The sequence below is a fragment of the Chiloscyllium plagiosum genome, unplaced genomic scaffold, assembly GCF_037043375.1.
Source record: "Chiloscyllium plagiosum isolate Xiang-an unplaced genomic scaffold, Cpla_swu_hap1 HiC_scaffold_34, whole genome shotgun sequence".
Taxonomy (NCBI): Eukaryota; Metazoa; Chordata; class Chondrichthyes; order Orectolobiformes; family Hemiscylliidae; genus Chiloscyllium; species Chiloscyllium plagiosum.
This window is the reverse complement of record NW_028270172.1, coordinates 18,783,264-18,797,597: the sequence shown is the minus strand read 5'-3', so window position 1 is coordinate 18,797,597 and position 14,334 is coordinate 18,783,264. Positions and strand designations below refer to the sequence as shown.

At 43.1% G+C, this 14,334-nt stretch overlaps 1 protein-coding gene across 8 annotated transcripts in view; it reads right to left on the bottom strand.

The window, feature by feature from the left end:
- Positions 1-221: 221 nt before the first annotated feature.
- Positions 222-14,334, bottom strand: part of LOC122564466 (uncharacterized) — a 188,334-nt gene continuing 174,221 nt past the window's right edge. For 5 of the 8 annotated variants that reach the window (XR_015752832.1, XM_043719397.2, XM_043719398.2 and 2 more), the window contains 2 exons: positions 6,446-6,578; positions 222-1,683 (listed from right to left, as the gene is read on the bottom strand). Coding sequence is in view for 7 of the 8 variants with exons in the window: in XM_043719397.2 (XP_043575332.2) it covers positions 1,606-1,683; positions 6,446-6,578 (211 nt within the window). In the remaining variant the exon portion in view is untranslated. The remainder of the gene's footprint in view (positions 1,684-6,445; positions 6,579-14,334) is intronic. The other 3 variants (XM_043719395.2, XM_043719396.2, XM_087978536.1) reach the window with 2 other exon arrangements.

The window sequence follows — 14,334 nt, the reverse complement described above, 5'->3', positions numbered from 1 at the left end:
ACACAATGTTTCACCCATTGATTAGAAATGGACAGAGAGACAGGTCAAAAGTGTCTGGTGCGCGCACAGCTTGATCTTCCTGATATCCAGTAAATGGACTCCAGAGTAGAGTTTTCTTGTTAATGCCCATTTGCATTGGGGTGGGAGGGAAAACAGATTTCCATGTATTTAGACACAGCTTAACTGCCAATGAGACTTCCAAGGGCTGATATATAAAAATATTATGAGTCTTTCCCCAGAATTGCATTTGCTGGGCAGCCAGTCCTTAATATGTCTTTCTTTGTTGAAATTTTGTTCAAAATACCAAAAGTGACAGGCAGGACCTGTTGGGAGCTCAACTTCTTTAATGGGGTCTTTCTCTCAGAAAAAACCGTGGACTAATTGAGTGCCTATGTTCATGCAGTGTTCAGTAAAACTGGGGCAAAACAGCGACACTGCAACATTAAACAACCTTACTTCAAAAATTCACAAAGGTTCTATTCAACTCCTTGCTAATGAAACCAAGAGCCCATAAAATTTTAATATACTGAGACAGTAAAATGGTAGAAAAGGATAAATTAGGAAATGCCACAAGAGGGTGGCAGTGGCTCAGTCCTATTGCTGTCAACTGCAGGCAGAGGCTTCTTTCCAAGGCACACAATTACCATTTCATCAACTAACTGGGGCTTTGAAAACATCTTTTAAGAAGTATCTCTAACAATAAGGTTTTCCAGACCTGTCGAGGATTAAGGGGATAAAAGGTTTAGGAAACGACCAATTCACAGCTTCTCCAGACTGATGTTTATCTTGTATTCTTTCACGGGATGACAGCATCACTGGCAAGGCCATTGCCCATCCCACGTGCCCTTGAAACTGAGTTGCTTGCTAGGTCATTGCAGAGGGAGGTTGATATTGTTCTCAGTTTGGAGTTACATGAAGGCTGAGCCAGAAAGGTTGGATTTCCTCTCCTATCGGTCATTAGTTTTTACTATATTCAACAATGGTCACTATTACCTAGACTCACTTTATATTTCAGATTTATTCATAGAATTTAACCTCTATAGCTACTGAGTTGGATGATCAATTACGGTCATACTGAATGGCGTAGGAGACTTGAAGGGATGAATGACCTGCCCCTGTTTTTTTTTCACGTTTCACCAGTTGCTCTGTTCGGGATATAAAACAATGTCCTCTGGCTTGTTGGTCTAGTGACAGTACCACCATCTCCCTGAAGGAGAGGAAACCTTAATACAGGGATCCTTTGAATTTGAGGAATTCCTTGTGCTTAATTTGATGATGCCTTAAAATGATGATAACTAATCTTTATATATAAAAATGCAGCTTAGCTTCAAAAACACTGGCCATAAAACTTATATAAATAACAAGAACATTATTAAGATAACTACAATCACACCAAAACGCCACTCCTTTCTTAGAAAGATAATTAAATCCCAATGACACCCATACATGATTTTGTTGCCTAAACATAGATTCCTAAACCTGAACCAGATTATGTTAGAGTAGAAGAGTAAACGAAGGCATTTCGGCAAGAAGGTGATACAAGTCCTGTGTGCTACTGTCCTACAGAGAAAAGTGCACTTGGTCATAGATCCAAACACCAGATGCTCAAACTTCAATGGAGGCCAATGTCCCAGAACTGCGTTTCTTCAATCGGTTTGCAGCAGTTACTGCATAATAGTTCTTCTATAAGAATAAAATGAGATTACTCTTTTCAATCTATGTCTCATTTTTGATGCAAAAATGTCACAGGCAAAACGTTTTTGCAAAATTAAACACATCATCAAATATTAATACTAAAAATATGACATTACTGCTTTGAATAGTTTTGCAAGCATTAATATTCATTAAAATATACAATTAAGTATTAATTTCAACTGGAGTGCACCTTGCAGGATGAGATAAAGGAATGGCAATTCAATCTTCTTTCCTCTATTGTAACCTGCTACATGCTTGTTATTTGTCATTGTATTTTGTGGGGATGGGGGGGGGGGGGGGTGTTTATAAATATTCTTTACTTTTTCTTGTGAGTTGTAAGTTGCTTAATGGGGCTGGAAGCCACAATGTAACCTGTTAGTCTGATTCATTTCTGCTTTGGTCTTCCTTAATGAAGCTTTCAAATGAACTTTGTTAAAAAAGTAAACTGTTATAATCAGCAACTTCAATAGACTTTGCCTTCATTTGGCTGCTTCAACTTTCAATATGGCAGCTTGTGGCTTCTGTTTCAAATGGGTCCATGCTTCTATGAAAATAATGCACAGGGGTGGTACTTCAAATGATTTAAGCATTTATTTGCCAATTTTGAAATCAGTCAATTTTAGTCTCTAAGAATGTTAAAAAGATAACTTTGAAAGTGTATATTTTACAAGCAACCTGGGAAGATTTGGGATGTCAATAGTGATTCTTAATGTTCAACGATGAAAGCAATCCTTCCATTATAGTCAAGCCACTAAGGTGATCTGACAATTTCTTGTATTCATTGTAAGACTCGTCAGATTTGAATGGTAGAATAAAGGTGGAAATAGTTTGAATTGAGTTTTAATTCTAATTTCACCATATGTTTTTAGTTGCCTTTACTTTTGCTAGTTCTAGACTTAGCTTCCATTGAAGTGCTGAATAAAGCTTTCCACAGGTTGAAGATTGGCAGATACCGATCTAGCAAAAAGAAATACACATCAACCTGCCAATAAAAGAGAGAGTGTGGAAATTGATATGCAATAACCCAGATGTCCATCATGCCCCTGGATACAGAAAAAACATGATAGGAAGCAGTGGATTCTGAGATCCAAAGGAGAATTGAAATATCCAAGAGCAGCTTTGATTGAATGAAAGACATGAGAAGGTAAGATAAACTGAACCTGAAACTTCGGGAAGTAATGGTGAAATGATATATCTTGTCATCCATGTTTTAGGCCTTAGGAGACATCACAACAAACAAAAAGGCTACTGATTAGCTGGAGAAACAAATTAATGCAGATGCTGGAATCTGTACTGAACACAATAAATCCTGGAGATCACAGTGGGTCAACAGCATCCATGGAGAGACAGCAAGGTAATGTTTCGAATCGAGATGACTCTTTATCAGAGCTGAAGTGTGGAGAGGAGAGGTCAGCATTTATGCTTTTGTACGGGGTGGGGGGGGGGGGGGGGGGGCACTGGGGTGGTGGGTGTAGGGTGCCGGTGAAGAGAAGGTCTGGATAGTATAGCTTAAATGATTGAAACTACCCCCAGTGCCCCCCCTCGAAAAGTATAATATAAATGCTGTCCTCTCCACACTTTACTGCAGCTCTGATGAAGAGTCATCTACACTTGTAACGTTAGTCTCTCTCTCTCTCCATGGATGCTGTCTGACCCGCTGTGATCTCTAGCATTTGTTGCCTTCAGTATTGATTAGCTGGAGATTCAGCCACTTGGTAGTTCCGCATACCTCACGCAGATAAAATAACTAATGTGAAACTGCTGGAAATGGCTGGAGAAAAGAGGAAATTGGTGCTTATCCTCAAACAGCAAAAGATAAAATACTTTGGTCACACATTAAGACAAGTGGTAGAGACAGTAACCGGAGAGGAAGATCAATGAAAAATGTAAGACAGGGAATCAGAGAAAAAAATGGACGGCAAAAATTATGGAGTTGGCTTATACGGAATGTGTAGAGGCAGCACAGGACAGACAGAGGTAATGGAAGATGACAAAAACAAATGGATAAATGTCAGTAATTCATAGGAAGATGGTGCAGATGGTGGGGGTGTGGGGTTGGGGGTACAGAGAAATAAAAGTTAATCAACAATGCACGTTAACAACAGATATACATTTTATGCTCAGTATCAAAATCCAACCAACATTCATGAAGAAGCTTACCAAATGCAGTAATACAAGAAAGTTCCTAGAAGACATAAAATCTAGTAGAGTTACGCATTCATGTTCCAATTCTGTTACTATTGGTGCGAGGCTTGAAGGTTAAAAGTATAAATTATTAATATGAAGAATGCAAGAACCAGATTGTAATGCAGATTGAAGTATGGCCCATGGTTTTGAGGCTAGCATGTGCTTCTTTCCCCACATGTTCAGATTTCAGTATTAAAATTATTTAGGTGAACTATTGGAACATAATATTTCCGCCATTTTATTTGGAAAAGGACTGTGAACTCTCAGTTGAAGATGCAGTTGTATTCTCAAAAATCATGACTTGAAGTGAAGTGACTTTAAACAGATCAAACGTGTTCTTTAATACCTAAGTAAAAGCTGTAAAGTTCTATAGGACACCAGTCATCTGAAAATGAATGCAAGAATTATTCCCTTTAAAGTGAAATACTTTACAGTACCAAATCCAGTGAAGTGATGATAAACTTTTTCACTCAGTTAGTAACGGGCGGCACGGTGGCACAGTGGTTAGCACTGCTGCCTCACAGCGCCAGAGACCCGGGTTCAATTCCTGCCTCAGGCGACTGACTGTGTGGAGTTTGCACATTCTCCCCGTGTCTGCGTGGGTTTCCTCCGGGTGCTCCGGTTTCCTCCCACAGTCCAAAGATGTGCAGGTCAGGTGAATTGGCCATGCTAAATTACCAGTAGTGTTAGGTAAGGGGTAGATGTAGGGGTATGGGTGGGTTGCGCTTCGGCGGAGCGGTGTGGACTTGTTGGGCGGAAGGGCCTGTTTCCACACTGTAAGTAATCTAATCTAATCTAACTAGAGCCTGGAATGCACTGTCTGGAAACCTAGTGGACGGAGGTTCACTGATGATTAGATGATTATTGGGATAAAAATAACGTGCAAGGGCATGGAGAAAAAGCTGGAGATTGACACTAGGTAATGACACTAAATCAATGAGCTGCCGCAGACATGATGGGCTGAATGAACTCCCTCTGTCCGGTAAAACTTCTCTGATCCTGTGAAATAACTTTTAAAATGAAACAAATTTTAAAATGTAAAATTAAACTGGTGATATAAAAGTGCCACTTGCCAATCCTCTTTCCTGACCTTTCTATTTGTCACATATTCTACTCTCTGATCCTCACGTTCATTATGGACTTTTCCGTCCGTTGACGCTCCAGTTCACCGCTTCACCTGTTTACTAACGCACCCCCTTGATGCTGTCCCTTTGACTCACAGCCTCTCCTTCTCCCTCCTGAACTTTCGCAGTGCGTGAGGGTTTTGGAGTTTGTACAGCGAGAGGCAGTTTCCACAATCTGCTCCTCCTGTCTCACTCCATGCATCTCCAGAGCATTCGCTCATAGCATGTGGGAGAAGCAGGACTGAGAGAGGCTCCGAATCGAAGGGTTAACAGCAAGACAGAGGGTCAGGAAGAGACCATGTCAATGTGGTGTCAATCAGGTTAGGCAGGTCTGCATCTCATTGGCAGAAAACAACAGCACTGACAGAATGCTGCACTGCCAGAGGTACTGTCCTTTGGATGCAGACATTAAACTGAGGTTCAGTCAGATGTACATAGAAGATCCTGAAGGACTATTTGGAGGAAAGGCAGAGGAGTTATCCTTAATATTTTTAGCAACATCTAGCTTCTAATTAATATTGAAAGAAAACATTATTTGGTCATTATCACATTGCTCTTATGGGAGTTTGCTATGTGCAAATTGGCTGTCACATTTCCTAATTATAACAGTGACTACACTTTAAAAGTACTGCACTGACTGTAAAATAGCTGTGAATCTTGGGGTCAGGTGCCCACATAATTGCCATTTACTTTTTTAAGGTGAGCAATTTATAAGAGTCCAGTAAATGATAAGGATGCCAATGTTTCTGACTTTTGTCCCTATAGAAAGCTCAATTCCGAAACACAAATGTCTGAAAACGAGTGAGAGATCTCTAATATTGGTCTCAATTTTCCTTGGCATTGCATCAGAGAGGGAATTGCAGCAGATTCTTGGTTTATTTGCCAGGACCTTGTGACAGTCCCAAGGGCAAACTGCAGACATCTTTGATTCAGTTCAAACCCTCCTCTTTCCCAGGGATAATGTTTAAGCTTTTAGAGACTTTCGTTTGCCAGAAGCCTATCCTGGTGCTGGAACTACTTCCTGCCTTTGGTGGTGGTGTATGTTCCTGCACTATGGTACTGCAAGGCCATGTTAATTGTATGAAGTAGGAAATAGCTGAGCTCCTGACTGTGGAAGTATATTATGAACATTTTTATGGCAAGTGGAGAGGAGCTGGATAGTCAGTACAAACATCCTTCATTATGATTTCTGTGCTTTGCCCTCACAGGAATTCAAATACATTTTCTGAACAAAGCTATACCAGAAATGCTGCACATTACAGAGCAGCCCCTGAACCAAATGGTTACACTGTACATTGCATTTCAACCTTGGCTTCCAACAATTTCATTGCATTTTTAAAAAAAATGGGCCATACTTCAGCTCCATACTCTGGTTTGACGAAGGGAAACACAAAAATGGAAAATGCTTCATCAAATTCCGTTGTAAGCTATTGTTGTACCTTCCACAGCCGTCGCACCATGTATTTCTGAAGAAGGATCTGGGACTTAAGATGAACCTTACATTGTTTAGCTTTCTCTGCTATGTTATTTAGCCAGGGCTGTTTGAGGCACTGGGTGGCACTTATTCTTGCACTGCAAGAGAAAGGCAAAGAGTTATGATGTTTCTGTATATTGGCAGCTTTGAGAAAATACTGGTGCAATTGCAGAAGAATTGTGGCATTTAAAGGCCTTCACTTGTGACAATAATAGAAGTAACAAACTCATGCACAAACACACACATGAACAAATACTCATGCATCAGATCATAGTGATGCTTTTTCAGAGTTTTAATTAGGCAATTGAATTAAAGCACAAGAACACTGCGTGCATTGAGTACATGCGGGTGCCTGTAGCTGTGTCCAGAGGAAGGCACCTGATATGTGTCAGTAGCTAAAGCAAACGCTTTTCTAATATTCACACTTTAAGCCAAAATAATCTCAGTAAAGTCTACATACAGCCAGGAACGTGCCATGGCAAGAAGCATCACAATTGTAGGGAGTTGCCTGAATAAATTAGAGGGTCTTTACTTGACAATCATCATTTGCACATTTATGATATCCTTGGCGTGTTCCCCACTTTGCCATCACAAGCACAATAGAAGGTAAATGTTGATAAACTGGGTTTCCGTTGCGCTAGTGACATTACAGCTGAGGGTCAAGGACCAGCTCAATGGGTCTATAATCCGATTGAGATGATAAAGTTGGAACTGTTTCTTATGCAGCAAAAATCAGTTTTCAAAGCCATTTACTGAGTATTTTGAGAATGATAGAATCCTAGGCAATAATTTTACAGGTTGAATCATAATCCAAGACCCCTGAGCTTGTATACTGGGAGTGTTTCTCAGGAAGAAAGTGAGGAGCAAGGTTAGGTAATTTGGCTCTTTGTCCCCGCTCCAAGATTACAGGATCATGGAAATGTTACAGTGTGGAATGAGGCCATTTGTCCCATTTTGCTTGCTCCAGCTGTATTACCTAGTGCCAATCTCCTGCCTTTTCCACATATATTTCCATGCAATTTCTATCCAAATTATCATCCAATGTGCTCTTAAATGCCTCAATTGGATCTCCTCTGCCTAATTTTTAGGCAGCGCATTCCATACTCAAACTACTCGCTAAGTGAAAAAGACTTTTCTCACAGCACCCTTGCTCCTGTTGCACATCACTTCAAGAGCGTTACGGGAGGCTGCCTTCAGGTTTGCTGAAATATATATGATGGAGGACGGGTTCCAGAGGTGGGAGTGCCAATCAGAGGACAATGTGAGATGGCTAGTAGCTTCACTGGAAGAGATGAGCGTGCTCAGGCAGAAAGGTGAATTTGATGAAACTTCAACAAGAAGTTGGCGTCTGCTCTGCAAATTTGAGAACGAAGAGGCACACAGTTGGTTGGATCCCATCCACAGGATTGGACGTGACCAGGAGTATTCCCGTTCATGAACAAACTTTTAGAACAGGGATAAGGAGGAACTTCTTCAGCTAGAGAGTGGTGAATCTCTGGAATTCATTGCCACAGAAAGCTGCAGGTCATTGAGTTTATTTAAGATGGAGATAGGCGGATTCTTGGTTGTCAAGGGGATCAAGGGTTATTGGGCGAAAGCGGGAGAATGGGGTTGAGAAACTTATCAGCCATGACTGAATGGCGGGAGACAAAAAACCTGCAGATGCTGGAATCCAAAATAGACAGACAGGAGGCTGGAAGAACTCAGCAAGCCAGACAGCATCAGGAAGTGGAGAGAATATTGCATGCAATTCTGGTCTCCTTCCTATCAGAAAGATGTTGTGAAATTTGAAAGGGTTCAGAAAAGATTTACAAGGATGTTGCTAGGGTTGGAGGATCTGAGCTACGTGGAGAGGCTGAACAGGCTGGGGCTGTTTTCCCTGGAGCGTCGGAGACTGAGGGGTGACCTTATAGAGGTTTACAAAATTATGAGGGCCGTGGATAGGATAAATAGACAAAGTCTTTTCCCTTGGATTGGGGAGTCCAGAACTAGAGGGCATACGTTTAGGATGAGAGGGGAAAGATATAAAAGGGACCTAAGGGGCAACTTTTTCAGGCAGAGGGTGGTACGTGTATGGAAAGAGCTGCCAGTGGATGTGGTGGAGGCTGGCACAATTGCAACATTTAAGAGGCATTTGGATGGGTATATGAATAGAAAGGGTTTGGACGGATATGGGCCAGGTGCTGGCAGGTGGGACTAGATTGGGTTGGGATATCTGGTCGGCGTGGACTGGTTGGACCGAAGGGTCTATTTCCATGCTGTACATCTCTATGACTCTATGACTTTAAGTTGATATTTCGGGTGTAACACTTCTTCAGGACTGGGGGTGGATATGGGGGGAGCTGCAGATAAAGGGGTAGCATGGCAGGGTGGTGAGGTGGGGATAGGTGGGAAGAATGAATCCAGATGGTGGCAGGGAACAATGGAAGAGAGGGGAATGGGGCTGGGAAGGGAGTCGGGGGAAGGAAAGGGAGGGTATTTGAAACTCAATGTTGAGTCCTCTGGACTTTAGCGCTTAAAAATGTGTTGCTGGAAAAGCGCAGCAGGTCATGCAGCATCAAAGGAACAGGAGAATCGACGTTTCGGGCATAAGCCCTTCTTCAGGAAGCTCTGATCTCCAGCATCTGCAGTCCTCACTTTTTCCTCTGGACTTTAGGCTGCCCAGGCAAAAGATGAGGTGTTGATCCTCCAATGGACACTGTGGTTTGCCGCGGCAATGGAGGAGGCCAAGGATGGTCATATCGGAAAGGGAGTGGTTAGGGGAATTGAAATGGGTGGTGACTGACCAAGGACTGTCGAAGGGCATAGTACTTGCAGAAGGCAGAGGGGGTGGGGAGAGCAAGATGTTCTTGGTGGTAGGGTCTAGTTGGAGTTGGCAGGAATGTTTAAGGATGATGCATTGGATGTGGAAACTGTTGGGGTGGTTGGTGAGGACAAGAAGGACCCTGTCTTTATTATGCTTGGGAGGGTGGGATTTAGAGCAGTCAAGGTTTAGAGCAGAAAAACAATGTGCTTTTCCTCCCTCTGTCATCCATACAGCCCTCCACTGCACCAGATCCATTCCCCGTTCCACTGCTCTAAACCCCTCCCCTTCAAACGCAATAAAGATAGGGCCCCCCACATCCTCACCTATCATCCCACCAGTCTCCACATCCAACGGATCATCCTTAAACACTTCTGCCACCTCCAACTAGACCCCACCACCAAGAACATCTTCCCCTTCCCACCCCTCTCTGCCTTCCCTTTGACAGTTCTTGGTTTGTGCCACTCTCCCCACCGAACCCCTCGGAACCCCCAGGTACCTTCCCCTGCAATTGGAAAAGATGCAAAACCTGCCGGTACACCAGTCCCCTCACCTTCATCCAGGGCCCCAAACAGTCCTTCCAGGTGAGACAGAGGTTCACCTGCCTCTCTTCCAACCTAGTTTACTGCATCAGGTGTTCCCGATGTGGTCTTCTCAGCATTGGGGAGACCAAATGTAAACTTCAGGAACGGTTCGCTGAGCATCATAGCCAGGCCTACAGAGACCGACCAGACCTCCCAGTCACCACCCATTTTAATTCCCCTCCCCACTCCCTTTCTGACATGATCATCCTTGGCCTCCTCCATTGCCACAATGAACCAAACTGCAAGTTGGAGGACCGACACCTCATCTTCTACCTCGGCAGCCTGCACTGAGTTCTCCAGTTTCAAATAACCTTCCTTCCCTTCCCCCAACTCCCTTCCCATCCCCTCCTCCTCCCTGCTACTGCTCCCTGACACCTACCAGATTCATTCCTCCCATTGACCAACCAGCTGATACCCTCTGCCTGTCTTCACCTATCCCCACTTCACCTCCCTGCCCCCGCCAGCCCCTTTATCTGCAGCTCCTCCCACACCTACCCCCATCCTGAAGATGGGTTACACCAGAAACGCTGTCTTCTCCACCTCCTGATGCTGCCTGGCTTGCTGAGTTCTTCCAGCTCATGACTGAATGGTGGAGCAGACTTGATGGGCTGAATGGCCTAATCTCTGGACCTTATGGTCTAAGAGTGATAGTGTATGAGTGAGGGAATAGACATGAGAGAGAGGGGACAGAGAATGAGAGAATGTAACAGACAGAGAGAGTGTGAGGGTGAGAGAAAGAGTGAGAGTCAGAGTACGAGAGTGAGGGTGACAGAGTGTAACACAGGACAGACAGTGACAGTGAGAATAAGAGAATGAGAGAGCATGACGGAGAGCAAGAAAATGAGAGAGAGGTGACAGAGTGAGAGTGCATGAGTCTAACTTAGAGAGTGAGAGACATTGAGATACCATAATAAGACAGTGAGAGAGAATGCAAGAGAAGCATCAGAAGGGAAAGCAAGTGACACAAGCCAAGTGAATATCATAGAACAAGGCTGAACTATTCATAGTGATATTCTTGCAAACTGAACCCTCAGTCCTCCACTGACCAGTGCAACTAACAAGGGTTGGCTATAGCCAATATTGTACTTTGTTTTGCTATTTCCAAAACAACAAATATAAAATAAAAAGAAAATATTCCAGAAATAAACATGACAGCACAAAAATGACAAACAGAAAAGAGAGAGGTCAACTAAGGTCAATGCAAAGGAAAACAAACTAAGTTAAACCTTGTCAGCAAAATTGAATATTTTATATGACTGGATTAACAGGTTTGTTTTCAGAATTCTCCACAGTGACTAATCTACTCTAAGGCAACAGGATCACATACTGCAGACTAGATTGCACCTTCACAAATTTGTCATCAGCAGCTTCAGGCTTGATTTAACCCTCCCCCACCAGTGGGTTTGGGGGCAGATGGCACATCGAGTCCAATAAGTGGCCCTTGTGCCAACTCTTCATCCACCGTCCCCTCTCTATCCAGGTACCATGCACTATGCAGGCATTGGCAACCACAGACCACCACATTGAGACATAATAATGCTTGGCAAAGTACTGCACTGGCTTGTTATTGACTTTTTGCAAATGCTGGCTGAAGAAGACACTCTCACCCTAAATGCCTACCTTAGGTGCTTTGAGAGGATTTGAAGGTTCATAATTAACCTGCATTTCATTCAATCTAGTGGACTGTAGTTGCAAATCACAAATGTAGTCTCCTCGACATTGGGAAGACAAAATGCAGACTGGGTCACTTTGTAGAATAGCTGCGTTCCATCCATTAGAATGACACAGATTTCCACTTCAACACACCAGTAGCAAACATCTCTGTCTTGGGCCTGCTGCAGAGTTCCACTGAGGCTCAGCGCAAACTGAAAGAACAGCATCTCATATTCCACTTGGGGACCCCACAGTCCTCAGGACTCAGTATCGAGTTCAACAATATTCGGGCCTGAACACCTTCTTCCAGGTCCTTTACCCACCCCAATAGCCCAGGCCCTCTCACAACATGGGCTGCTTTCAGCATAGCTAACCCACTTTCAACTTCTTATAGTCCCCATTATCAGCTCTCCTTTCTCATGAGCAAACTATCATCTAGCCCTTTGTCTCCCTGACTGTCACTCTATCTCTCTTTGAGCTCCATGTCCACCTATTCTCTCACCCCTTTCCCCAGCTCCCTACCCCCACTCTTCAGCATAAATACTACCTTTTCCTAGCTATCATCAGTTCTGATGAGTCACTGGACTCAAATTGTTAACTCTGCTTTCTCTGCACAGATGGTGCCAGATCTGCTGAGTTTCTCCAGCAATTTCAGTTGATGTTTCAGATTTCCAGTACCATAATTCTTTGTTTTATTTGATTATTAAGTTGTCTGGCCATTGAGGAGAAACACAGAATTTATGATTCAGGGGCTAGGATTCCATCCAATGCATGACAGGACTATCCTCCATCCAAAATCTACCCATCTGAACTTTAGCAGAAACAGGAAGAAATCATTTAGCCAAGCCTTCTGTTGAATGAGATTGTGTCTGATGTTATAGAAAGTGAGGACTGCAGATGCTGGAGATCAGAGCCGAGAGTGTGGTGCTGGAAAAGCACAGCAGGTCAGGCAGCATCAGAGAAGCAGGAGAATCGACATTTCAGGCATAAGCACTTCATTCCCGATGAAAGGCTTTTGCCCGAAACGTCGATTCTCCTGCTCCTTGGATGCTGCCTGACCTGCTGTGCTTTTCCAGCACCACACTCTTGACTGTGTCCGATATGTTTCCTAACTCCATTCAGCTTGCCGAGTGACTATCTATTGACCTTAGAGTGAAAATTGCATCTACTGCTACACTCTCATGAGAGAGAGACAACCAGTGATGGTTTAACCTGAGGATCACCATTCGTCCGGAAGGAGGGAGATTGAGAAAGAGAGTTCTTAGTGTGGGAATTGAACTCATACTTTTGGTGTTACTTTACTTTGCAAACTAGCCACCCAGTCAACTGACCCCCTTTACTTTTACTGCTTTTTGGAGGAATGAGTTCCACACTTCTACCACCCCTTCTTATGAATAAAAGTTGCATAACTTTTCTCCTTAATAGCCTGGCTCTGATTTTAAGTTTGTGTCCACTTGTACTTGTCCTGCAGCAGTGGAAAATAATTTATTTTACTTTATTTATTCTTTCAATTTCTTTCAAAATTTCACAAGACCTTCATAAATTACTCTTAAATCTTCCATATTCCAGTTTACATCACCTCTCTTCATAATATTTAGATTTGCTACAGTGTGGAAACAGGCCCTTCGGCCCAACCAGTCCACACCGACCCTCTGAACAGTAACCCACCCAGACTCATTTCCCTCTGACTAATGCACCTAACACTATGGACAATTTAGCACTGCCAATTCACCTGACCTGCACATCTTTGGATTGTGTGAGGAAACCCACAACGCATACACAGGGAGAACGTGCAAACTCCACACAGACAGCTGTCCGAGACTGGAATTGAAACCTGGGATCCTGGTGCTGTGAGGCAGCAGTGCTAACCACTGAGCCACCGTGCCACCCCAAATATAACCATAGAGTCCCAAAAATATTCACAAGTGCCTGGCAATGATCATTGTGATGAAATGTATTTCCAGTTTACGTATTGTACCAGGGAAAAATAGAATGTTCAGTGCACGCTCACTTCTACAAGTTGCTGGCTGGCAGCATTCAATTCTGCCCAGCAGTAGGGGTGGGCAAGTTATTCTTGCAAGTTGTTCAATAAAGCTAGCTGTTCAACAGGGCAGTCTGGACAGATCAAGGATCACTGAAGAACAGTTCAAAAGATTACTGGAACAGACTGAAAGTCAGTGAGTTGTGAGATCAGAGAGTAAACCCACAATAGAAGTGCTGATTTTTTAATGAAGCAACAAGGGAGTTAATAGGCTTTGTGAAGGTGACAATGAGTTAATTCTCTATGGTGTTAGAATTCAGGCAAAGTTGTAGGAGTGATTAGGCATATGTGGTAGTCAGGATATAAGAAAAGATCCTAGAAAGTTATTGTGGCCAGATGTCACTAATAGATCAGTACAGCTGGGAGTGGGAAGATGAAAATCCATGAGAAGTGTCCACATAATGCAATTGAGCAAGATTGGTTCTCAGGAAAAGAGAACCAGTTTTGTTGGCAAAAAAACTGGAGTTTATCCATGACAAAAACTGCACTGCAGTACTTAGCCATCCAGGGAGAATGAACACACAACAGGAGGGTGATTGTGTAGAACAGGAGTAATGTTGAGGCAATCTATGATGGAACAGCTCATAGGATGGAGTTTCAAGGCTATTTGGCAGACATTTAAACATCACAAAGAATGATAATCTGTGGTTCAGCCATCATGTCATTGACATCTGCAGAGAGTTACTGGGAAATGAATGGAATCTGTCTTGACCACATTTGCTACTTAATGGGCACTATAGGAAGCTTGGTCATGGTATATTAGCCATGTTTAC